The 27012-nt window shown below is 40.8% G+C and overlaps 1 protein-coding gene across 1 annotated transcript in view; it reads left to right on the forward strand.

The window, feature by feature from the left end:
* The window catches only part of TMTC1 (transmembrane O-mannosyltransferase targeting cadherins 1), a 260082-nt gene that overhangs the window by 12943 nt on the left and 220127 nt on the right, over positions 1–27012 (forward strand). The window contains exons 2-5 of the mRNA XM_065887047.1: positions 4104–4281; positions 12802–12875; positions 16094–16270; positions 20250–20456. Of these exons, the coding sequence (XP_065743119.1) occupies positions 4104–4281; positions 12802–12875; positions 16094–16270; positions 20250–20456 (636 nt within the window). The remainder of the gene's footprint in view (positions 1–4103; positions 4282–12801; positions 12876–16093; positions 16271–20249; positions 20457–27012) is intronic.

Here is a 27012-nt window from a genome sequence, read left to right on the forward strand (position 1 = left end):
TGGTAGTTTGGTCTGTTTCGGTAACCAGGACACAGTAACTCGGAGCTTAGGATAGACTAACAGCCCTTGGACATACTATGTGTAGAGTTTTAATCTGGATTGCGAATATCTTGTTCTCTTTTATGTCCAAATGTGGGTCTTTACTGTTACCCATATTCTGTCGAATCCTGTTAGAATTAAGTAACAACTTCAAGCGTTTAAATTCTTTGTGAAACTCAGTCTCCCAGTACAGTAACTAACTCTCCTTCCCAGCTACAGGCCTTCTGCAGGCTTGGTTAGCATACACTATAGACTCATTTAAGATTTTGGTAAAAATATCGGACAGCTCAGAGATATTATCAGAACCCTGTGACGTACCCTGGAGGTCTCCATCCGAGGAGACATTGATTTATTATTCACCACTCTTTGTGTGTGCTCAAACCTGTCTTATTCTATCTTGTATGCAAGGAGATCCTGAGAGATTCTGATAAATGTCTTTGTTAAAATAAAGATGTGATGCATCTATCACATCCCCTCAATTAACATGTGAGATTAGTCAGTTAACTCCCTTTTTGTGAACCCCTGTTGGCTCCCAGAATCAGATTCTTTTTCCAGTGCTCACAAATAGAATAAGTTCTAAAATTTTGTCATCATTTCATCTTAAGCTCACTTGTCTATAATTTGGAGAGCTCTTTCTCCATCTTTTAGACATTTAGAAAACTCTCCTAATTCTAGATTTTTGGTGATTTCTCAAAGCTTAGGTTCACTAGTGTCAGGTACCATGTGAGAGGCTTTCACACTGCTACCTCATGACTGCAGTGGTTCCCCATTCAGCAATTAAAAAAAAATATTTTGGCATCTACTTGAATCCACTTAAAACACCAAGCACTCTGTCCTAACCAATTTCCAGATATAATCTATATGGATAACATCTGCACATTTTCAGATATGATACATATGGACACAAAGGTGACTCATGCCTACTATTTTGTATCATTTTGGAAGGGGAAAGGAATGTATGTTAAGTACCTCATAAAAGTGTGGTAATATAGTAATACGGTCGGTCGTCTTCAGTGATGCTTTTTACTTTCCAAATGGTTGAATAACAAATAAATTAGAAAAATAATAGGTCTTTTGTTTTCTTTTTAGAAACAGTGCTATTATTTGTAATCCAGAGTTATGATCTAAAGTATAATATGTGTGGGAATAGTCAAATCCATAAGGGTTTTGGTTTATTAGGTGTCTTTCCTTCTCTGTATTGCCATTTTTGTAATAACACAGTGAGGTGCATCTTTTAGATTGACAGGGCCATTTCCATCTCTTCCTCTACTCACACTCACAAGACTTCTTGTGGGAGTTCGCTCCCACACCAAGCAATTCTCCGACACCTGCTGGGTGTCCTAGAATTCGATTCAGTCCTGACACTCCCTACCTGGAGTTAGCATGAGATCCGCCCAGGTAAGGGCTTGGTTCTACACGATTGCCCCACTTCAGACACCAGTCGCAAGTACTGGGTCCCCAGGTTACCCTCATTTATGTCTGACCTGGCTACAAGTTGGGGGTTCCCAGAACCCCCTCCTCAGCTTTGATAATTTGCTGTAATGGCTCACAGAACTCAGAGAAACACTTATGTTTACCAGTTTATTACATAAAGAAGGGTATGATAAAGTGTACAGATAAACAGCCAGGTGAAGTGATGCACAGACTAAGGTCTGGAGGGTCCTGAGTGCAGAAGCTTCTGTCCCTGTGGAGTTGGGCTGCATCACTCTCTGGGCATGTTGATGTGTTCACCAACCTGGAAGCTCTCTGAACCCCATAGTTCAGGGAATTTTATGGAAGCTTCATCACATAGGCATGATCGATTATTAACTCAGCCTCCCTCACCTATGCCCTCCCTGAGGATGGGGGTAGGGCTGAAAGTTCCAAGCTTATAATCGCACGTGATCTTTCTCGTGACCAGTCCCCATCCAGAAGCCATCCAGGAGCCCAGTAAAAGTCACCTCATTAGAACAAAAGACACTCCTATCTCTCAGGGAATCCAAGGGATTTAGGAGCTCTGTGTCAGGAACCAGGGCCAAAGACCAAGGATTAGAACAAAAGGTGCTCCCATTGCTCTTATCACTTAGGAAATTGCAAGGAATTTACGAGCCCAGTGCCAGGAACTTGGGGGCAGAGACCAAATATTAAAACAAAAGACGTTCCTAGCACGTGTATCACTTCGGAAATTACAAAGGTTTTAGGGCCTCTGACTAGGAGTTGGGATGAAGATCAAAATATATATTTCTTACTATATCACAATATCACATATGTATGTATATATTTTTTTGAATACTTTTCTGGTTATTTCCTTACAGAAAATTCCTAGAAGTGGAATTTTTGGCCAAAAGTTGTATAATTTTTAAAGCCTTTGATACATGTCGACAACCTAGAGACCTTTCAGTTTGGGCACCCACCTACCACATGTGAGATTGCCTGTTTTCTCTCATTGAGATGGGTGTGAATGAATTTTAAATGAATGGCTTAGCTGGTCTGGAACACTCAGCCTGATGAAGTGAGAAACAGTGTAAAATCAACCTCAGGGGGATGGGCTGTCAGGGAACTGCACCCCCGTTCCCCGAGGATAGGGACTTGGTCTTGTCCTTCTCAGAGCTCCGCCATCCTGAGCTTTCTGATTTCCGGCAGCTCTATCGGCCTGTGGGCGTCCTCTTGTACTGGAATGGGAGGGATGCTTTCTCCCTTCTTTAGCTGGATGTGCCAGTCCCCTAGTTCACTGCCCTTTCCTCTTTCCTTCTGAATGAGGTATTTCACACTGGGCTCCTATCTTACGGATCTTGGGGGTGTGCGCAGACTCATGGGTCTGTCAACACAGCTCTTTGGAATCTTGCATTGGAGCCCTGGAGTTGGATCCCTCACAGCAATTCATTTTTCTAGGCTTAGTTAGGACCATGATTACTTCAGTGGGAATGAAAATTGAGTTGATTAAGTGACTATGACATTTAGATTCATATGTCCAAATAAAGCCTGAGATGTTTAAAATTCTGTAGGTTAAAACTGTGTATGAATCAAGTCAAGTGTTTAGGATATGCATATGCCATCGCTAAAGTTGACTTTTAGATTCTTCATTGTTTTTGGCAAACAGGAGGTGTTTGTGTAGGAGAAGCAGATCAAGAGCATGAGAATAAAGATGTGGTATTACTGTTTTGGTAAACTGGGCTGGAGTCTAGACAGCTATAGGCAGTACCACTTAGGGTGTGTATGCTCACCCAAGAGAACCCTTCCCTATACAATTGTATCTTTTCTATAACCCTACAGACTCAGTTGGGGACATTCCGTCCTGTTTTTAAATTAAAGGCTACCTTCAGAAGTCTCTCTGTTATGCATTTCTGTCTTAGGAAACTGTTTTTTAAGATGTTGAACAATTAATTTCCCTTCTCTTTGTGGTTCTCTTTTTAGTTTCTTTGTTGTAATCCTAGAATTCAGATTCTGAGATCTATAGGAATTTATGTTAGAAAACATTTAATACAAATTCTGAAATGCTATGTTCTTTCTCATCCTTGTAATTTCTGCTACAGCTGGTAATTGTGGATAGGTGCCCTGAAGACCCCTTGTGGAGTGGTAATTAACGATGATTCCTTGTGCGTAATCTGAAAATTTGGTTCCTGGTGGCACCGTAGGTGAGAGAACACAGTCATACCCGGTTTGTCTCAACCTTGACCACAGCCGCAGTTTCCTGCTCTCTTTCTAATCTGTGGTGGCCATAGCTCTGACCCACAGCGCTGTGGACTTGCCTCTAACACTCAGCTGCTGAGGAAGAGGTGGCCATGATACTGGGGGGTGTTTGCATCAGCCAGGGAGTGAGGGAAAAAGGGGTGGCATGCCTGTCTGCCTGCCTTCTCAGTGAGGCCACAGTTTTCTGAAGTAATATTGTATTGCATTTGCAGTGATTTCTGCAGATAGCAAAATTGTTAGATAGGAAAAAAATTACACTCAAATGTACAGAATCACTGGATATTGGGAATCATTTAAAAATAATTAATTGAATAACATCTTTTAAAATGATGGATTTCCTTTGTTTGTGCTTATATTCTGTTTGTAGCTAATTCAGTTTTTGTTTGTTTTTACAGGCTAAACATCTTTTTGACTGGCATGAACCCATTCTACTTTCATGCAGTAAATGTCATTTTACACTGCCTAGTGACCCTTGTGCTGATGTACACCTGTGACAGAACTGTCTTCAAGAATCGTGGACTTGCTTTCGTTACGGCATTGCTTTTTGCTGTGCATCCTGTTCACACAGAGGCGGTGAGTGTCATTGGAACTCAATGAAATAATGAAGCAAAAAAGTGATCCTGGGCTTCCTGGTGGCGCAGTGGTTGAGAGTCCGCCTGCCGATGCAGGGGACACGGGTTCGTGCCCTGGTCCGGGAAGATCCTACATGCCGCGGAGGGGCTGGGCCCGTGAGCCACGGCCGCTGAGCCTGCGCGTGTGGAGCCTGTGCTCCGCAAGGGGAGAGGCCACAACAGTGAGAGGCCCGCGTGCCGTAAAAAAAAAAAAAAAAAAGGGATCCTTTTCCCCTTTCGAAATCATGTGAATTTAAAGGTCTACTAAAGTGTTTATATATAAATCATTCTGCTTGACAACTTTTCTTTCTGAATGTTCAAATGGCCTTTACTGCATCTTCAGGATTTCACACCTGTTATTCACACCTGTTATTATTACAGGTGGTAATAAATGACCACAGTTCTTTATCTGCAGAAAATTTAAGTCCTAATGTGTTTTAAACAGCAAGGGGCATTTTGAGATACTTACGCTGAGTCATTGTTCATGCTCTACAATTTTTTAACCTTTTCTCACTCTGCTTTATGTTTATAATGTCCATGATGCTCAACTGTAAGTGCGAGGTGAGAGACTATAAAAAGTTGAACTAACGTTCTTCAAGTTAGACACAGTTAGGAGACTTACCATCAGTTTTCCAAGTTATTTAGTATGAATTGTAGTTATTTGGTGGATAATGAGAAATTTATTTAGAAAATATAGGTAGTTCAGATCTGTGCTCTTATTTAAAATATGGACTTAATCAGGCACCAAGATGGCGTCATCCAGCTAACCTTGTTTCACATCTCTATAACCACAGTTGGTTTATTTCATGTGTATTGCTAGGGGTGGATGAAGACTTTCCAAGGGGTATGTGGGTACCACAGTTTTAAAAGAATTGTTCCCAGAGGCTCAGATTGCATCCGGACACTTTCCTGCAGCTCACATCTGGGTCTGAGTGCACACCTGGGGGAAAGGTGTCAAATTGATTCTCCTCTCCCTGTTCCCCTTTCAATTGCCTTTTTCTTATTTAAAGAAAAATAAGGAATGTCTTGCATACATTTACTATGCCCCAGGGGTACAAACAGCCACCTTACAATGAAACAATTTGATATATTGGTGTCAGCCAGGTCTCCTCTAATTAAGGCATCATAAACCCAAAGTAGGGCTTCCTGTCTTTTTCTGTCTTTACATATTTCTGTGAGGAATGCAGCATGGCTTTAGAAGTAGGCTGTGGTGGCCTGTGAGATTCTGGTTGTCATGGGGATGTATAATATGTTCATTTGATCTGACACAAGAAGTCTGATTTGGCCAATTGGCTTAATAATGAGAAATGGTTAGGCCATATGATGGACGTTTGCCACAAACAAAATTCTAAATCTGTAAGCTCAAGGTTTTGACACAACTGAGAGTGATAAAGAGCGAGTGATAAAGAAGAAAATTATTTTATAAAAAGTTACTTTCTTAAGGATACTTTTTCCAGCCCTTTCTGGGTATTTTGGACTGAACAAGGTACCTGTAAGTGGAAGACTATTAAGTATAAGTAATAGTCCTTTTCAATTAAGTATAAGTAATCGTCCTTTGCAAAGTCTCAGTCAAGCCTTTTTGCTGTACTTCTGAGAAACTGTGAAAGCAAACGAAACTAATAACAGGTAACCCTAATGATGGGTACACTTCATTTATTTGCTTTCAGCCAGATTAAAGGAGAACCTGATAGAATTGTCTGCTGGTAGATCATTAAACATTATGCAAGATGATAGATCACCATGATTTTTCAAATAACTTGGGTGTTCAAAGACTTAAGTCACTGTATGACATGGCTACTTCTGTCCTCATTTATGTAAGCAGTGTTTAAATACAAAAGCTATGGATAGAACTGATGCCGCATGCTTTCTTATTCTAACAAAAAATAATATTCAGTCATAGATAACTGAATTTATTAAAAAGAAAGCTACAACTGTATTATTAAGAGGTGTATTTTTTATATTTAATAATTATTTATCATTTTTTCTAACTTACGATGTATTTAATAATTGAAAATAATAGTAATTGGACTAATAATACAAAATTGAAAATTAGCACTTAGGTGTTTTGATCACAGGAAATTAAAAAAATAAATTTAATTGCATATGTATTTTTACTACAGAGAGATAATAAATAGAATATTTAAAAATGTAACTATAACACATTAAGAAAAAATGCTGAGGGGGAACTAAAATGGAAGTATGAGTGTAAGGGGAAAGGGTGTAAAATGTCTATCATTTAGAGAAGAGCCTGTTCATATTTGTGTAAGGGGAACATGATGAGCTTCAAATTGCTGTGGTATGTTTCAGGTGCATTTGGTACATTTAAAGGAGTAACATTATGGCGTTATTTTAAAATGTCAGTTTCTAAAATGCACAGGAAGTTAGATCCTTTGAATTATTTAAAATTATGATGAAAAATTTTAGATGTGAATTTTAAAAGATGAGAGCAATGCATAAGTTTTCAATATGATTGTTAGATGAAGAGAAATAATCAAGGACCACTACTCCTAGCCATATAGAATATATGACACCAGGTCAGTGGCAATGTTTTAATCTAAGCCCATCAACAATATTATGTTTCTGACAAATAATTCATAAGTAGAGTTAAAAATTCGTGCTTAGAGTGTCTTGGAGAAAATTTTTGTAGGAAAGAACAAATGAGTAGAATAAGTGGTCCTAATTCTGTGCTTGCAGAGAGGGAGAGCATAAAATGCAGGTAATCTCGGGCAGTGTGATCATGAGCTAGCTGGAGTTCTAAGAAAAAAGGAAAATCCTGTTAGCAAAATGACCTGTAAGAAAGGGTTTCACAAATACCGTATGCTGACACATATATATGGAATCTAAAAAAAAATAATGGTTCTGAAGAACCTAGGGGCAGGACAGGAATAAAGACACAGACATAGAGAATGGACTTGAGGACATGGGGAGGGGGAAGGGGAAAGCGGGACGAAGTGAGAGAGTAGCATTGACATATATACACTACCAAACATAAAACAGCTAGCTAGTGGGAAGCAGCTGCATAGCACAGGGAGATCAGCTCAGTGCTTTGTGACCACCTAGAGGGGTGAGATAGGGAGGGTGGGAGGGAGACGCAAGAGGGAAGGGATATGGGGATATATGTATATGTATAGCTGATTCACTTTGTTATACAGCAGAAACTAACACACCATTGTAAAGCAGTTATGCTCCAATAAAGATGTTAAAAAAAAAAAAGGTTTCAAGCAGCTTTTGTACTAATCGGAAAAAAAAAAAATCCATGGTAACACAATTATGGGGACAAAGGAGCCTGAGAGCTAGACATTTATTTGGGGAAAAATCTTAAAGAAACTATTTGCATTCACAAGCATAAGAAGGCAAAGAAATTTGACCTGTATAATAAACTATACTGGAAAGTAAAATCAAGAGACTGTTATTTAATTATAGATATTAGTTCAGGTTTCTAGAAAGGAGGGCAGAGAAACAGAGAAAAAGAAATGTGTGTTATGAAAACATAGTGATACATTATTTAAGAAAAAGAAAAACAGACCATAGTGGGATGAAAGAGGAAGTTAGTAGTATGTGTCTCCTCTTTGTTAAACAAGAACAAAAATGAGACCATAAATTACAGCAGGAAGGATGGAGGGCTTAAATGGGGGGGGAGGGTTTAGTGCAAACATGTTGATATGATTAAGGATTCGCTTTCTTAATTACGTAACCAACAAATTGTTAAACGAGTGCTTGCTTAGTGCAGGCCCTCTGCTAGGTGCCAAGGGGGTATGTGGGTGGGCAGTGGGGTCCCTACCCACAGTTTGTTCATAAGCTCCTAGAAAAGCCAAAGAGCATACACATAAATACGTACAAGACAAAGCAATATGTTGTAATAAAACTGAAATTCCAGTGAAGGGAAAAATTATTTCCAGTTTAAGTAGAGAGGAATAAATTCATTTAGTTATGTAATTTTTCAACAAATATTTGAGTGACTATAATACAGTCAATCAGTGCAGGGCTATAGCAGTGAATAAGGTAGACCTAGAGCTTTCCTCATTGATGGCCTTGTGATTCTTGGGTTTCCTGACAGTATATTTCTTGGGAAATTTATGTTTTTCTGAATCCCGAATCATGAGAAAAATCAGTAGAGAAATTGGGAAAACGGGGAAATCATTGTAATTCTCCTATGAGAATTAAAACTTAACAATCATCATAGAGACATTACTGTTTGAAGGAATGCACTTCTGTCCAGTCAAAAGCAAGAGCAGGAAATGCTGACACATGGAGTTGAAGGTTAGGGTTGACGTTTCCACAGCTGGGACAAGAGTACTTAGGAGAAAATTGGTCATGATCTAATCAGCCAGTTTGGCTTTCAGCTGTTGCCATGTGTTAAGTATGTGTTCCTGGCTCAGTCTGCCACCAATAGAACTCATTTTGCAGGTAAAATAATTAATAAATATAATATAATAGCGATAGTCCAAGAAATAACAAGTTTTGGGGGCAAATTAAGTCCTTACTTTACAGTTTCCACATGTGATTCTGTTAAGCCTGCTAGGAGATCTGAATGTTACATTATTTGAATTCTACTCAATTATGTTCACTGATTTTTTTCAAATGTTTGAATATTTGTTAAAGGAATACAGTTCCCAGGTTACAGCTACCTGCTTGGTGATGGAAACTTGAAGCTTAAGGGAAGAAATACATGCTCTCCATCTCTTTGTATATTTGACCAAGTCCTTTTGTACTTCCCAGCACCCTAGGTTCAGCCTGCATTGTCACGGGATCAAGCCCAAGGGGTGACAACTTGATGTTCCATCTTGGCTTCTTGTTGCCCACTCCCACCCCCTTTTCATTTATTCCATGCTCTCATCACTTTAACCTCCCCTTCCAGGAACACCCAGTATGCTTTCAGGACTCTCTTTCCTCTGCCTGGAATGCTTCTGCATTCCCTCTCTGGCCCAAGATTCACATCCCCCTGTCTTGAGTTTCCTGAAGTCCTCCTTGCTTGACCTTTAAGTCTCAGTGAATAAGGCCAGCCTTTCCACGAAGCCTTCCCAGATCCTACAGTCCAAATTAATGCCTTCAGTCTTCTCATGGCAGTGATCTCTCCTCTTTACAATACATGCAGTTTCCTTGTAACCTCTTAATGCCCTCTTTGACTCCTCACCAGATGTTAACTGCTTGGGGCAGGTTTAATCCCTCCGGCTGGCATAAATACCTGGCAGATAGGAGGCATTTGTTAAATGTTTGTTGACCGACGTGAAACATGCAGTTACTGAACAAGATGATGTTGATGAATTGACTCACTGTGTGGCTAGTCTGGACAGATAGCAGTTGATGACAAGCACCTTGTTTTTAAGACACTAACCCCCTGGCCCCAGAGACCCCAGCTTAACAGGGATACAGAGTAGGCGTTCAGTGACTGCTTGGTGGTTTGGAGCCGGCAGCAGAGCCTCTCAGTGTTAGCACTGACATTTCAACACCCGCTCTGAGCTTCTGCTCCAAGGGACACTCCATTCTTCAAATCTGGGCATGTCCAGCTGGCACACGCTGCTATTGCTGCTGCTGTTTCCCGGCAGAGCCAACTGACTACAGTTTGAGGAGCAGGGCTTCAGGCGCCTTGAAGGCACTAGTTATGCCTGCCTAGCTTGTGATTGCCTCATTCCAGCTTGCCACACCCAATATCAGCTTGCCAGTCCTGCTGTTGTCTGGGTTGGCCACAGCAGTAGTGCTGCGTTGGGTGTCCCCCTGGGCCCAGACGCCTGGGCTTTATCCCAGGACTTCGTTGCTGGCGAGCTGGGCTCTCTGTTTAACCTCCCAGAGGCCTTGCTGGTGATGCCGAGCTCAGTGCTCAAAGGGGCGGTGCCTGTAGCCTGAGCGGGCCTGGGCTTCACGAGTGAACCGTGTGCAGTTGTTGCTTTACGTACTGTGAGTCTGAGCTGGGCCTTGACACCGAGGTGAAACCACACTGTCACTAATAGACATATTGGATTATCTAATAAAGTTAACATAAAATATCATACATGTAAACCTTAAAGTAAAAAGATGGTTTCCATACATCACGCAGAAAAACCCGTCTCACTGTTAAGAGTCTCGCCCCCTTTCTCTGCAGGGAAAAGGAAGAAAGAAGGGCATCAACAATGAGTGGGCACTTTGTATATATCATCTTACTTATTACAACAGTAACGTGAGTTAGGGGGTGTAATACTCATTTTAAAGATAACAAAACCAAATCTCAGAACTTAAAGATAACAAAGTTGAATCTCCCTCAGTTGGTTAGGGGAGCCTGTATTCAAGCCTTGGATGGTCTAGCTCAGCGGTCCCCAACCTTTTTGGCACCAGGGACTGGTTTCGTGGAGGACAATTTTTCCACAGACCTGGGGTGGGGAATGGTTTCAGGATGATTCGAGCACATTACATTTACTGTGCACTTTATTTCTGTTATTATTCTGTTGTGATATATAATAAAATAATTATGCAACTCACCATCATGCAGAATCAGTGGGAGCCCTGAGCTTTCAGTTGCTACTCACCGATAGGGTTTTGATATGAGTCTGCAAGCAGTTGATTTATTATGGTCTCTGTGCAGTCAAACCTCTCTGCTAATGATAATCTGTATTTGCAGCCGCTCCCCAGCGCTAGCATCACTGCCTCGGCTCCCCCTCAGATCATCAGGCTTTAGATTCTCATAAGGAGCGCGCAACCTAGATCCCTCGCATGCGCAGTTCCCAGTAGGGTTTGCGCTCCCGTGAGAATCTAATGCCTCCACTGACCTGACAGGGAGCGGAGCTCAGGCAGTAGTGTGAGTGATGGAGAGCGGCTGTAAATACAGATGAAGCTTCGCTCACTCACCCGCCGCTCACCTCCTGCTGTGCGGCCCGGTTCCTAACAGGACACAGACCACTACCATCCGTGGCCTGGGGATTGGGGACCCCTGGTCTAGCTCCATGTGTGTGTCATTGCCTCTCCTTTATGACTGCAAAATTTGCTTATTATATGAAGATATTTATAGGTATATTTCCCAGAAATCTATTTTCCACTATTAATTGTTGATTGATTCTCCAACACACCATGGGCTTCACGTCTTCTGTGATTTGGGTAAGGCTGTTTTCTGTGCCTGAATGTCAAGTTCATTTCCCTTGCGAATTCTTCCTCATATGTGACCTTTTCTTTGAAGCATTCTTTGAACCATACCCCGTTTTTTTCCTTTACAGTTTTATTTCCTGGATTTCAAAAAATTAAGAGAAATGTACACGTTTTGAGTAGTGAAATAATACAAAGATTTATAAATAGCCATCTGTCCCCACCCTCCTTCCATTTCAGTCCCTTTTTGAAGTAACACAATAAAAAAAATAATTTCAAGCTTAAAAAATGTAGTGACCATATACTCTATCCAGAGTCACCAATTTTTAACATTTTACAGCATATGTTTTATCATCCTTCCACTCTTTCTCCTTCAATATATAAAAATATTACTTGCTTTCTGAAGCATTTAGAGTAGGTTGCATAATTCATACGCCTTTACGCCTTAATAATTTCGTTGTATATTTTCTAAAACCAAGGCCATTAGTCACTGTTTCTTTTTAGCCTCCTTTAGTCTTAAGTTTTGAACAGTCCCCAGTCTTCAGTGTCTTTCTATTATATTATTTATATCTTTAAATGTAACTTAAAATTTATATTAGGATTATATATAATATACAGTGTTATTAATATATTTGTCTTAATATTGTAATTGACAATGGTTTATCATTTATTGCTGTCCTTATTTATTATGATGTTCAAATTGTTGCATATTTGGTCAGTGGGAGCCCATTGTTACTGGCTTCTGTGTCCTATTGACATGTACCTGTCATTTTTTGAGCACTTACTTTCTGACATGAGAAGATGATCCAAGTGCTCTTGTATCTCCTGAGTCTCAGCCCTGGAATCAGCTGCTTCTCCAAGGGGCCCATGTTCTCTTTAGTGGATAAATGGCCTGTGGTTAGTGCCAGGATGGCTCTTTGCTACTGGGGTATTTTGCTTTCAGACCCTTTTGGTGATGTTGCTAAGAAACACATAGACGCATGCACGTACACTCACACATAGTGATGATGAGTTCATACTCCTTCCCATTCTTGTCTTATTTTTTTCCTAGTGCTCTGTAAGCATCCTCTGTTCCATTAGCACTCTGGTGCCCAAAGACTAGCACAGTGTCCAGAACTCAGTCATTGCTCAAAAAAATATTTTTGAAAAAAAACAGTAAATGAATATACTTTGATGCTGTGAATTGATCTTCAATAGAAGAAACGTTAAAAATGAAGTTAAGCATGAAAATCTTGCCCCTTCCTTCCTCTTTTTCTCCTTCTTTAAAATTATTGTTAAATATAACCAGAAGTGGTTAGTTGTATATCAGAATTTAAAGAATAATGTGTTTTCCAATTTATTATTCCTTTCATTCCTCTGAAAACAAATAACATTTCTGTAATGCGTTTCTGAAAGTGGTTTTCTGAGGTTTTTATTTTTTCACACTTTCTAGGTGGCCGGAATTGTTGGCAGAGCTGACGTGTTGGCATGCTTGCTGTTTCTGTTAGCCTTTCTCTCCTACAGTAGGTATGTATGTCTAAGAATGCCCTTATCTGTTTACAGTTATGCTGTCCCCTGGGAATTTCTGCTGTGTGTGTGTGTGTGTGTGTGTGTGTGTGTGTGTGTGTGTGTGTTGACTCTGAGCTCCTGCCTGAGAGAGGAGGGAGGCTTCTTGGCAGTGAAATGCCCAGTGAGCTTCCTGGAGACCTGGGATAGGAAACCGTCTCCTTACCAAAAGCTAGGCTGTTCTCTCTTCCAGCCGCATTCTGAACCATGTCATAGCCTTTTAAAAGGACTGCTCTCCCAGTGCTGGGAAGATAAGCTCTTGCTTCTTGATTTCTCTTACTTGTAGTTTCTTACTGAGAATGGAATTTGAAATCTTAGCTCTGAGCCAAAATACACTGGGTCTAGTCCTCTCTTCTATTTAACTATGATTTGTTTAATTTCTCCTTTTCATTTTGGTCCTACATTTTGTTTTGTTTTTTTCCTCTTTATTATCCTCATTAAAGTAGCTCAAAGCTTAAAACAACAAGGCTGAATTGAAAGTAGTATTTCTCAACTGTGATTTTCCAATTTGCACATCCTTTCATCAAAATACAGAAGCTTCTTGCTTTGGTAGACTGAAAAACAGTAAAACAATTTCCCATTATATTACCCCTTTCCCCCAACTTGATCAGATTCTCACCTGAGTCGTGACATATCCACATAGGGAAAGGGGTGGGTAAAAAATGAAGGTAGGGCTTCCCTGGTGGCGCAGCAGTTGAGAATCTGCCTGCTAATGCAGGGGACACGGGTTCGAGTCCTGGTCTGGGAGGATCCCACATGCCGCGGAGCAGCTAGGCCCGTGAGCCACAACTATTGAGCCTGCGCGTCTGGAGCCTGTGCTCCGCAACAAGAGAGGCCATGATAGTGAGAGGCCCGCACACCGCGATGAAGAGTGGCCCCCGCTTGCCGCAGCTAGAGAAAGCCCTCGCACAGAAATAAAGACCCAACACAGCAGAAATAAATAAATTAATTAATAAAATCCCTGTTTCCACTTCCCACCTCACGTCATTGTAGTCATTGTTTATTAAAAAAAAAAAATGAATGTAATGGGGGCAGGTGACTCAGAGGGTGGCCCAGGAGAAAGGGGGCCAGTGAGCCACATTGCCCTGCTTCCTGGAGGGATGCCTGGTTAAGGATTTGTGAACCTTGATCTCTGGGTCAGTTCATTGGCCTATAATCTTATAAAACCCAGTGACTCCAAGGAACACTGTTCTAAACTAGTGGTTCTCAGTAGGGGGCAAATTTGCCCACCTTGCCCCAGGGGGACATTTGCAATGTCTGGAGATACTTTTGCTTGTCACAACTGGAGAGGCACAGCTGGCATGTGAGTAGAGGCCAAGGATTCTAGAACGTGCGGGACAGCCCTTGTAACAAAGAATCATCTTCCCTAAAATACCAGTAGTGCTGAAACTGAGAAACCTTGTTGTAAACCAGTTTAGACCTTGGGTCAAAGACGGACTGAATTAAGCTTTATGAAGTTTTGCTTTAAGACCAGAGTCTCTTCTTAATATAGTACCAGGCTTCTAGTCCTGGCTTTGTAATCTCTCACTGCATTGCTAGGTATATAAAAGAGTGTTGTGAAAATATTAAAAATATAAACCCAAATTTAACAGTTGTTTCCTGTTTGCTCTGGTGTTAGAACAAGGTTAATAATCGCTTTTGAATTTGCACTTGATCTCTCAGGCTTCTTCTCTGTGTTGATCAATTTGGGAACATGAGTGGGCCCGCAGCATATCCGTATCTGTGTGATAATAAGCCACATTGTTACAGCTTTCAGTTGTGCAGGCCATTCGCACTTTGAGTAATTTTAAGCTATAAACCAGCTTCGGAGAAAAAGCCTGTCTCCTACAAATTTGGCATATAATTTAGGTGATTGTTCTAAGACATAACAATAAGGGTAAGATGTCACCACTGCAGATATATTGGCCTTCAAAAGAGTAGGAGCAAGTTGGTGTGCCACCTGCGGAAGGAACAGTGGAATTTCTTGGTGTGGCACTGACTCTGTTTTGTAAGGTGAAAAAATACTTTACAGCAACTGAAGGGTTTTAGAAAATCCCTGCTGGAAATTATGCTGAGAAAAAAAAAAAAGCTTTACTTAAAGCTCATGAAAAATAAATTAAAAAAAAAAAAGCTTTACTTAAAGCTCATGAAAAATAAATTTAAAATAAATTTAAATATAAAATTTTTATATTTATATAAAAATTAAATTAAAATAAATTTAAAATAAATATAAAACTACAGTTTAGAAACTAATACAACATTGTAAATCAGCTGTACCTCAATAAAAAAAAATAATAAAAACAGATTAGCCAGAAGAAAAGAAAAAGACTAAAACATGTGTATTTTCATCACAGAAATGATGATTGTGTTTGATATATATCCACTGATTTCTTTGTGCAGAAGCATATAAAATACCTTCACAAAAATAATAATAATGATAAACACTTAACATATAGTAAGTCATTTACTGAATCTTCCCTACAACACTGTGATCCCATTTCACACATGAGGGATCTGAGGCACAGGGAGGCAACCGACCTGCCCCATGTTACCCTGTTAGTTAACAGCAGAGCTGTGATTTGAACCCAGGGAACCTGGCTCCAGAGTTCATTCATGTGGCTTAGTAACCTGTTGTATTCACTTAAAATATATTCACCTAAACGTCTTTCCATGTCACTAAATACATCTCTATGGTGGCATTTTAAATGGCTTTTTAGTGTTCCTTTGTTATATGCCATAATTTACCAGAATTTTTTTTTTTTTTTTTTTTCGGTACGCGGGCCTCTCACTGCTGCAGCCTCTCCCGTTGCGGAGCACAGGCTCCGGACGCGCAGGCCCAGCGGCCATGGCTCACGGGCCCAGCCGCTCCGCGTCATGCGGGATCCTCCCAGACCAGAGCACGAACCCGTGTCCCCTGCATCGGCGGGCAGACCCTCAACCACTGCGCCACCAGGGAAGCCCTACCAGAATTTATATATGCCTTAATTTAAGTACCAAATTCAGCATTGTTGGACATTTACTTTTTTCCATCTTTGCAAATTTTAAATAACACTGTGATGAACATTCTTCAAGAAATCTTTGCTCACCTACTTACTCAGAATACAACGAAATTGGTGCTAGATCTTATCTTTAAAAGGTGGTTATTTCTTAGCGACCCACATTTCTTCTTAGAGTAAAAGCAACTCAACCTTGTTTTTCAGGAGTGTGGACCAGTGTTGTGTTGGGGAATGTTTCCCTCCCACGGCTTCTCCCTTCTTCCTGCTACTCAGTCTGTTTCTGGGGACCTGCGCGATGCTGGTGAAAGAGACAGGCATCACGGTGTTCGGCGTGTGCTTGGTTTATGATCTCTTTTCTTTATCCCACAATCATGATAAATCGTAAGTCACTTTAAAGTTTTGCTGTCAAGCAGTCCATGATGTGCAGAGAAGAGTTGCTTAAATCAATAGTTTTCAAGCTCTCATTAAAAAAATAGAGGTATATCATTTTGTTAAATGTAACCTCCTCTTAGACTATCATATAGTAAGGCTTATTTCCTTAGGATAAATGCATTATATATGTTTAAACTCTTCACGCTTTTATGAAAATCCATGAGGACTATAAAGTTTTTGTGAGCCCCAAATTTGGAATTGAAAAGTGTCAATGCTAATTGCAAGTTTATATCGCCAGATTGTTTTGGTTGCATACTACTGAGAAATCTTGATTCACACAGTGGAGTAGTTACAAATGGTAACAGTCTGTTAACAGCTTGACTTGAATCTCTGCCTTCAAATGCTAAATTAGAGTCGTTTACTTGCTCTAGGGATGATGCTTTTACCTAAGAGTTTTGGAAGGGGCCTTTTGGAATTCCACAGAGGGCCAGTCTAAACCCTACAGGAATAATTACACGTCATATTCAAGTTAAAGAACAAGTTTATTTAGTAGCCTATTTTCATTTAAAAAACTTAAGGTACATTCATATTATCCTGTGGATTATAGATGATAAGAGTGACTAAGGCATATTAAAAGTTCAAGTACATACTATAATTTTCTTCCGCTATCAAATCCATAATTACTAACAATTTGACATGCCGACACTATTTTTCACTAATTATAAGGCCCTTACATTTGAACTTCTAATAAATGTCACTGATTTATTCTCCAGCTTTGTCCGATGAAGAATTTTATCTTAAAAGAAAAATCCTGTCTTTTTAGCCCATTCCCTACCTCTTTATGCTTCTTGACATAAAGATAAGAGCAGTGCTAGTGAGTGGCAACAAGCTGAGATGAGTCATTTGATCCTGATCACCTTCCTGCCTGGGCGTACTTGGAGATAATTTAAATAGATTTTAGTGCTCTGTTGGCTCTCTGTAAATTTCAGAGGCATGTAAAAGGAAGGAGCCCAGTTATCATTTTGATCCAAGCTCAAGCCAAGAAAGCTGTGAGCCAAAGCACCGCCCCTAGGCTTATATGAGAATGCCTTTCTTCTGTATCCTCTCCACCCGTGGTAGTAATTGCATTGCTGACCTTACTATTTAGAGAGCAGCCTATCCACCCCTCTGGCTTTCCACTTTCTTCTGGCATCCGCTTTGTATCTTCCTCCCATCGTCTTTCTGCTTCTCTCTACTGACAGCAGAAGATGTGGCAAGTGCCTGCAGACCCTTGCCTTTGGTTCAGTCCAGAGATATTTTAAACTCATATCGACTGAAATAAAACACACAACTTGTGGGTTGAGAATTATGTTTTATTTGGGGACATTGCTAAGGACTACAGCCTGGGAAGGCAGCCTCTCAGATAGCTCTGAGGGACTGTTCCAAAGAGGTAAGGGAGGAGCCGGGATGTATGATATTTTGCTGAAGAAAAATTTAAAAAAAACAACTATATAGTCAAAACTCAAAAGATTAGTGCTAATCACAAAAAATCAGGTATCTCAAGTTAATGATTTCAGTGCTTTTCTATATATGGGAAGATGCAAGAGTCTGGGCTCATTAAAATTGTTCCTTTGATATGCATCTCAACTCTCTAGGGTCAGTATCCTATTTTTCTCCATCCTGAATTCTCCTCAGGGCGCACCTTCCAGGCCCACTGCAGTGGCTGATAATATGATAGCAGGCAGCATTCTTGTTTAGCTCATCTTTGAAGTCGTATCTCCTCTGGTCTGAGGTCTCTCCAGCCCACTCCTTTTTTCTTCATCTGGTCACTGTTGAGCTAGGCTTTTTTCAAAGAGAATAATTGTCGTTTTTATTCCTTTAGTAATTGTTCTTGACCTTCATTATACCAAACTGCCAGAAGTTCTATTCTATGAAAAAAACAATACTGCTGATATGTAGCTTGGATGTTGCATAGCTCATAGTTGGTGGGGTTTCTTTGTTTTAGTAACTTTTAGCTCTCACAACCGCCAGCATCTCTGCATAGGTGGAGGCATTCACTCTTTCTGCCCACTTAACACATTTTCATTCTGTGCCTGGCCAAGAATAAGACAGTTAAGATTCCTTCCCTCAAAGAGCAATACTGGGGGAGACAGACGTTACATAAGTAGTTACGCGAGTAACTGAGTACAGTGGTGAAAGTGGTGAGAAGGAACTGAGAGCAGGTAACAGGGAGACCTGGTCGATCACAGTATCTCTTGAGTGCAGGCCGTGTGCCAAGCACTGGGCCACGCCACTTACAGGTATGAAGTCACTGATTGCTCACAACAACTTTTACCCTCATTTTACAGAGGAGAGAATTCAGGCAGGCATAGAAAGTAACCTCTCCAGAGTCACCCATCCCCTATTGCGACTTCTGTCTGTGTGACTCCAGAGCCACAGGGTTACCCCTGAGCCTCCATGGAGCACACAGGACAGGGATCTGGAGACCCCCCAGGGCATCTGCAGCTCAGAGCCTGGGCTCACATTTGTACCAGGAGACCAGCTCAGAGGATCTGTGTGTATTGGGGGGTCCTGACCCCTTTGAGAATCTCACAGAATCGTGTCCCCTTTTCCCAGAATAACGTACACACAAATTCTTATCTGCTCATTTAGAATAAACATCTTGGTACTAGGTTGTTCTTGAGGTCTTTTCATTGTATGATTCAGGAAACAGGAAAGAAACAACAGAAACAAGTGTTGGAAGCCCTCTCCTACGTGAAGAGCAATTTATTCCTAAATTTTAAGATTGGAACACACGAACAGAGTTAGATTTCTTTTTTGAGACATCACCTTTAGGAAGAAACATTTTCAGTGAAAGAGCAGCTCCTGAAAGTTAATTTTTTTTCTTTTTAAAAAATTAGCATATAATTGCCAACACGCAGAAGATAACGTTCCCTGACCCCAGTCCCTACCCTCTCTCTAGAAATAACCATGATCCTGAATTTGGCATTTTTCATTTCTAGGGCGGTTTGCTTGTTATTACTTCATAAGTATATACCACTGAATATCAAATAGCATTGTTTACATACTTGCAGACTCTATATAAATTGTGTCTCTTGCTTTTCTTTTCATTTAACATTGGATTTTGAGATCCATCAGTGTGGATACATGTGGCTATAGTTCATTCATTTTAACTGTTGTGTAGTATTTAATTATCACAATTTATCCATCCTTCTGGAGTTTGAATTTAGGTTATTTTTACATTTTTGGCTATTATATAGCATGCTTCAGGTAACCTTTGTGTGCACGTACTTCCTGGGGCATAACCACAGAAGTGTTGCTGGGGCCACAGATGCATACATGTTCACTGTGTTGATCTCACTGTGAACTGTGATTTCACTTGTTCACTGTGAGCAAGAGACGTTGCTTTTGAAATGACTGGAGTGCAGCAGTGGATGAGAATCCCCTTTGTTCCACATTCTCCCCATCACTTGATAGTATCAGACTTTAAAAGTTTTGCCCAGCTGGTGGTTATGAATTATATCATCTCAGAAGATTCATGAAGGAAAATGTGAGAATACATTGGGGTGGATCAGCTGTGGAAAAACATTTCACAAGATTATAATAATGTAAATCCCGAATATCACTTCAACTGAGTTAGGACAATTCAAATTATATTTATTATGAGAGAAATATATGTGGAAGACGAGAAGAGAAGAGGGTGTGTGTGTTTGTGTGTGTGTGTGTGTGTGTGTGTGTTTGTGTATTGGTGACCACGTAAAAGGGACTGAGTCCTCATCTTCTATGGTAGCAACTCAATAAGACAAGTTCTAAAATTAGAAATAATATTATAATTTAATCTTATTTTAAAAATATCGTGATGAATACCAGAAACAGAAGAGCTAAAAGACTTGTGGACGTTTGCTTCCGTGGAACAGGGCTTGGCGATGGGACAAGGGATTGCTGTTCCTTGTTGCAGGTCTTGTCATTCTGTCTGACTTTGTTTCCCCTCCATTCCATGCACAATTAGGAGCAATGGGGTCGTCCATCAGCGCAGCCTACAGCGGCCTGGGAGCTCCCTGCCCACCGCACCGCCAGCGCACCCTCTCCGGGAGAATGGGAAGCAGCAGCGGTTCCCTCACAAAGGAGCTTGGGGTGGCTGCCATACTCCATTGCCACCTGAACCCAAGAGCAGTGGATTCCCTGTGTCTCCTCGAGCTGTGTGGTCCTTGATGAGGTACTGGGCTGTGCTCCTTGACCTTGCGTGTTTTCACCATCCAGCATCACCTGTCGCAGGGGAATCGCTAGAGAAGTGAAGCACCGAGTGGGTTCTTTGTGACACCCGCCCACACTTGTTTCCCTCCTTCTTTCTTTTTCCTTTCCCATCTCCCTTCCTCCTGCCTCCTTCCTTCTCTTCTTTCCATTCCTTCCTTATTTTAGATCAGATGAGAAAGGAGTAGCTGGAAGAAGCAAGTAGAAGCCCTGCTGTCTGCTGTTATTTGGAAGGAGAGGGTGAGGCTCTGAAGCCTCCATTAAGAAGTGCAGACATATTGCTGCTTCCCTGATGGAAGAGCCCTGGGCATCAGAGAGCAAGGCCCCTCAGTTTTCTGGGGGAGGATAGGTCTACCTTCTGCTGCTCTGTCTCTCCCTGCTCTTGGTGTGTGATAGGAATTTATTATAGCACAAGTATGGGAGTAAGCCCAGGGGACACTGCCTCTCAGAAATGTTTTTGAGGGTATAGGAAAATCTTTTTTTTTTTTTTTTAAAAAAAACATCTTTATTGAAGGATAATTGCTTTAAAATGGTATGTTAGTTTCTGCTTTATAACACAGTGAATCAGCTATACGTATACGTATATCCCCATATCCCCTCCTTTTTGCATCTCCCTCCCACCCTCCCTATCCCACCCCTCTAGGTGGTCACAGAGCACCGAGCTGATCTCCCAGGGTACAGGAAAAACTTTAAAGGATTTTCTCTCTTTTTTTGAATCTTTTGACCTAGCCATGAAAATTAACATAGATTTATCAGAACTCATTAAATTAGCTTGCCTCTAAAATAGCTCAAGCCATGGGCAAGTCAGAATTTAATAAAGATGGAAATTTGACTCATACGATTAGCGGTTAAACAGCAGATTGCTATTCTTATTCTTCTGTGCAGTCCCAGAAAACTCCCTCTTTTCTGGGTCTTTGTTTCCGATTATTCCTGCGGAAACCTGTCTTTTGGATCGTGCTCCATTTATTCGTTCATCAACAAAGATCTATTGAGTGTCTACCACATGCCTGGCATGCTCCAGGCACCAGGGATGTCCTGGTGAATAAGGAAGACAGGGTCCTTGCCCCTGTGTAGCTTCCCTTCCCGTAGAGGAGGGCACACACTAAATAACCAACAAAGAATGAACAGTGTGGTGGAGAGTGGTGGGTGGGCCTGGCTGGAGCAACTGCATGTTGGTTGGTCAGGAAAGGCCCACAGAATCCTCATGGATGAGTGGAGGAGCTAGCCCTGCTCAGATCTGGGCACAGGATTCCAGACTTGGGGAAACGAGCAAGTGGGGTTTGGAAGGGGCGAGCTCGGGGTGGGCAGGCCCAGATGGGGAGGGGTGTGTTGGCCATGGAAGTGAGTTTGGATTTTATTCTCAGTGGAAAAGGGAGACTTTGGAGGGTTCTGTTTGTTATCGTTGTTGTTGTTTGTTTAATGTGGAGGAAAATGGTTACATTAAGAATGTTCACTCTGGCTTCTTGTAGCGGATGATTAAGGGGCAAGAGTAAAGCAGGGAGACTTTCATACAGACTGAGGGGAGAAGAAAGGGTCTTGGCCGAGGCTGATAGAGACTGAGGTGGAGGGATATGGTGGATTTGGGATAAGTTTTGGATATACATCTAACAGGACTTGCTGATGTTTGGGGTGATGGGTGAGGGAAAGGCAGGAAACAAGGCTGTTTGTGTTTCTGACTTCAATAGTTGGGTGCGTGGTGGTGTCAGTTACCGAGATGGAAAGGCTAGAGGAAAAATAAGTTTGGGAAAGGATAAAATCACAGTGATGCTTGAAATTCCTGAGCAAGAAAGCAGAGAGGTAAATAGTCAAAACCTTGAGGATATCTTGACTTTTTCCATAACACAGCATGAAGGAAAAGAAGACAGAATATTTGGGGAAATTGTAAATTTTTTTAAGGAAGGCAGAGGAGGAGAAAAAAACAAGAGATAATCGCACATTACAGACTTTCAAGGAAGGACAAAGGTCAGGCTGCAGTGTGACTGAGTTCCATCAGGGCAGGGACCATGTCGGCTTCTGATCACATTTGTATTCCCAGTTCTTTTCACAGTGTCTGGCTAAGAGTAGTTGCTCAAATATTTGTGAAATGAATAAATTAATGAGTAGGTGGTAAGAAAGTATTGGAATTAAGCATAAATAGAATATTTTCAGTAAATTTGGTAATGAAGGAATGGGGCAAAGGATGTTAACTCCAGGGGTGTTAGGTTTTTGTTTTCATTTTTATTTTAAATTTAACGCGTGTGTGTATGTAGGTAGATAACTTGTAGAGAGTAGAGATGGAAGGTGCAGGAGCAGAAAGGAATAAGATGAAGTATGAATACCAGTGGTACCCTGGTAAATGCTTAATAACTGGCTCTCCAGAGAAAGTAAATCCTGACTGGTGTTGGCCAATTTCCATGTAAATACTCTTACCATGGCTGATTTGAAGCTACACATGTGACATTGCTGAACAGGGAGTTGGGAGAGGTGTGCCATAGCTCACCATCATGAAGCATTTCCACTGCTCAATGGACAATATATGTAGTAACCACAAGAGCATAGATAACAGTAAAATGAAAGAAACTAATTAGGAAGTGATGAGCCTTGAGTACTTAGTACCTTTGTTTTTAGCATGATTTAAGTTTATAGAATTATTTTAAGATATATATTAATATATACAATATATTTACATACGTATGATTTATTATAGTTATATAATTTAATTTTCAATAATGGCTGTATTTAATAACTGGCCTGCAAAATTTCTGAAAATTTAATAGTCATCTCTAGCAAGCCAGTGTGAGTCAGCTCCAGCACTCCAGTGAAGAAGGTCTTTCAGGAGGGGAAAAAAACTTTATATCTGTGATCCATCCACTATGTACCAGGAGGTGGGCTGGCATTTCCCACATGTTATCCCATGCAGCCATCACAACTTTCGTGTAGGGTAAACCTTAGAGTTTGCATTATCAGGTGGATACGGAAGAAGTTAAATGATCATTTAAAACATTTGCATAGGGGCCACCGGTGGCGCAGTGGTTGAGAGTCCGCCTGCCGATGCAGGGGACACGGGTTCGTGCCCCGGTCCGAGAAGATCCCACATGCTGCGGAGCGGCTGGGCCTGTGAGCCATGGCCGCTGAGCCTGCGCGTCCGGAGCCTGTGCTCTGCAACGGTAGAGGCCACAGCAGTGAGAGGCCCGAGTACCGCAAAACAAACAAACAAACAAAAAAAAACATTTGCATAGTTAGTAAGTGGTAACATCAGGATTGGAACTCAGGCTGTTTGACCGCTAATCCTTTGCTTTTGCCTGTTTGTTATGCTCTGAAGTCCAGCTTCCCGGTTGAGGACTTGGCTTTGGGAAGGAGGCAGGACACTTGTTTCATGCTCTGTGGAGCTGGCCTCCCTGTTGAACTCTCGGGGGTAGAAGATTCTTGCAGCCATCCTTGGGTCAACAAATGAGGCACCTTCTGACTTACTTCGATATAGGGTGTTGGTACTAATACATTGAATTAAATGACATGCTTTTTTTTTTTTTTTAAACTCCGAGCACCAGCCTGTTTTAGAAAGAATTATGCCTGGAGAGCAGTACATAGGACAACTGGAACTGGTCGGGGTCTTAGTAAGTTAACATGTTTGTGGGCAAGAAAGACCATTATCCTTTCATGGAGGGGAAGGTTGTCATGTATTTTCTTTCTTTGGAAAGGAAAGGTGTCATATATTTGACTATAAATTTGATTAGTATCAAAATTATTTTAAAACACTGTGTGTGTCCTTTTGTCAGAAGGTGATCAGGTAAAGAAAATAAAAGTTCAAAGAGGCAATGTTATTTTAGTTCTGAAGATCTCTGCAGACAGTGTTTAAATCATGGCTCCTTCACTTACTTGATCCTAGAGAAGTTATTTTATCTCTGTGAGCCTCAGTTTTCTTATCTCCAAAAGGTGGAACGAATCATGGCACCTTCCTCTCAGATTGCTTGTCAGGACTCAAAGCTGTAGCCTGCATAATGAACACGTAAATAGGTGCCTGGTCCACAGTAGTCAGTGTGGCAGCCCACAGCATCGTTAGTAGTAGCTTAGTATTATGAATATTATTGTTCCTGTGTGAGTTTCTAAACACCAGGATGTATCCTGAAACTGGTGAACCTGCAGTATGCAGGCAAGGGATGAGTTTGTGTGAGATTTCTTTTGCTTGAACTTTGAAACTATTTGCTAATATGTATTTACATTGCATGCATGGCACCAGGCTGTCAAAAAATTGGGCTAAATACTATCAGGTAAAGCATTTTCTGTAGTTACCAAATACAGGAGAATTGCAAAATCCTACTGCAAGTCATTTCTTTAGTTTCCTGTTTTTCTATGTGACTTAGTGATTGGCTTATGGGTAGCAAGTGCAACGAAGAACCTAGGACTTAGGGTATACACTCTGGAATCAGATGAAATTTCAGGTGATACCACTCAGTTGTTCCATGTGCAATGAGAAATGTTTTGTATGTAAACCTTCCTTCTCCCAACCCTCTTCATTATATCCAGTTCATTCATGCATGGACACATTTTCCCTTTCGCCTTAGAAAACTCAGTGAATTCTACCTGAACTCTTATCCTCATAACTCATACCTATATCTGTAGTCATTTTTCATATAGAGACTTGATTGATTTCACATTTAAATGACAGTGATTATGGTTGGTGTTGAAGACAGTTCTTGGCTCAATAAATTCTTGCTCTTTTCCTCTTCTCTTGCTCTGTAGCATCTGTCATGAATCATTCATTTGTCAGTATATACTGAATGCCTCCTATGTGCCAAGTAATGTTTTAGGTGCTGGGAATATATGGCAGTGAAGTAAACAGAGCTCTGCCCTCATGGAACTTAGCTGGATGATGATCATGATATTTTTACTAAAATGGGCTCGTTTCCTACCTTTGTGGGTAAGACAGCGGTCATATTTTTCACTTCAGTGTGTCTTAAAAGTTTTTCTTGTATACCTTGCACGGAGGCATGCAAATCAAGAAACTAAGACAGGTTTAGGATTAGAGAACAGGTTGGCACTGAAGTGAAACTGTTAGATAATTAAATTAAATTCAGAGGACTTAAGGGAGCATATAAATATTTTGACCTTCACTGGTGGAATGAGTCACTGATCTTTCACAAGTGTCGTTTTAATGCTTTACTTCTGTAGACCTTGCATTGTATTCTTTTTCCCTAAAGTAAGAAATGCGTTGTAGATTAAATTCCTCTGAGTAGGGCAAATGTGTTTCAGATGATTATTAACAGCCTCATGTAAGCTTTGAAAGAAGCTTAGTAAGTTTGTGAAATGAGATTTTCAGGTGACAGGAAAAAAATCTGTGTTGAAAGCCTGAATTACTGATGAATAATTGGGTTATCCCCTCACCATTTTACACACCTTTCTGGTTGACTGATCTCAGATGGGCCGTTTTCAATCTCACTCAGTTACTGCTTTAAAAAAATAAAATGACCAAATGAAGGAGGGGTGGAGTAAACTAAGAGATCTACACAGAAAATACCTCCAACAGTTAAAAGTGAAGTTTGTGGGTTCATATTAATAAATCCCCTCCCCTACTTTACAGTCTCTTAATGTAAGTGTAAAGCTCAGTGATGAATCCACCTTAAGAACACAAGCCACCCTCTGGAAGTAGGTATGGGCTAAGATCTTACTTTAAAGAGACTTTGCACATTCTTTCATTGCTGCGGATCATTTTTCCTCATTTCCATTGCTTTGTTTAAAGATGAGCTGGGCCACATTTTGCCCTGGAATTCTCTCTCTTCTTCAGTGGTGTAAATACTTCAGTCTTCAGGTGTAGTTCTTAGGTGGCTGCGGCCAGATCACTATGACTTATTTTGGCACATGATGGTGGTGGACCCAAGAAAGCAGTAGCTCTCAGGCTGTATTTTATAAAGACAACCGACCAAACCTACCAGCATAATTATTGTTAAAGTTATTTCTTATTAGACAACTTTAAAACTGTTTACACCCATGATTCTATCATTTGGACCCAATATCCAAAGGGTATCCTCTCTTGTTACCTTTGGCCCATACGTGCCTGAGCTTTCTCATAGCTTGTCAATTTCTTTTTAATATACTGAACTGACCATAGCTTTTACTAAGACCCTGTAGTGCCTCCTGGTGTGACTGAACTGCAGACTTGCTTAGTGGCTGGGAAGGCACTGGCGAAGGGAGGTGGGTGATTGCTGCAGGCATTTGTCTTCCTATGGAGGACACATTTTCCTGGGAAGGGTGAACAAATGCTGCTGTTTTGCTATAGGAAGGATGAAAGTAGTGGGACATTTATTTTTAAAAACTTAAATAAAAAAGTAATTTTCCCAAAGAACTGTCAGTTAGCGTTATCAGGCTTCTTAATTTTGAACTGTGTTTATTGGGATAGATAGCATCATTAATCTGCCTTTAACGTTCTTTGGTGGGTTGATTTACCCAAGATGGGCTCTCAAGTTCTTTTTTTTTTTTTGTGGTATGTGGGCCTCTCACTGTTGTGGCCTCTCCCGTTGTGGAGCACAGGCTCCGGACACGCAGGC

This window comes from Phocoena phocoena, chromosome 11 (genome assembly GCF_963924675.1).
Source record: "Phocoena phocoena chromosome 11, mPhoPho1.1, whole genome shotgun sequence".
In the NCBI taxonomy this organism is placed as follows: Eukaryota; Metazoa; Chordata; class Mammalia; order Artiodactyla; family Phocoenidae; genus Phocoena; species Phocoena phocoena.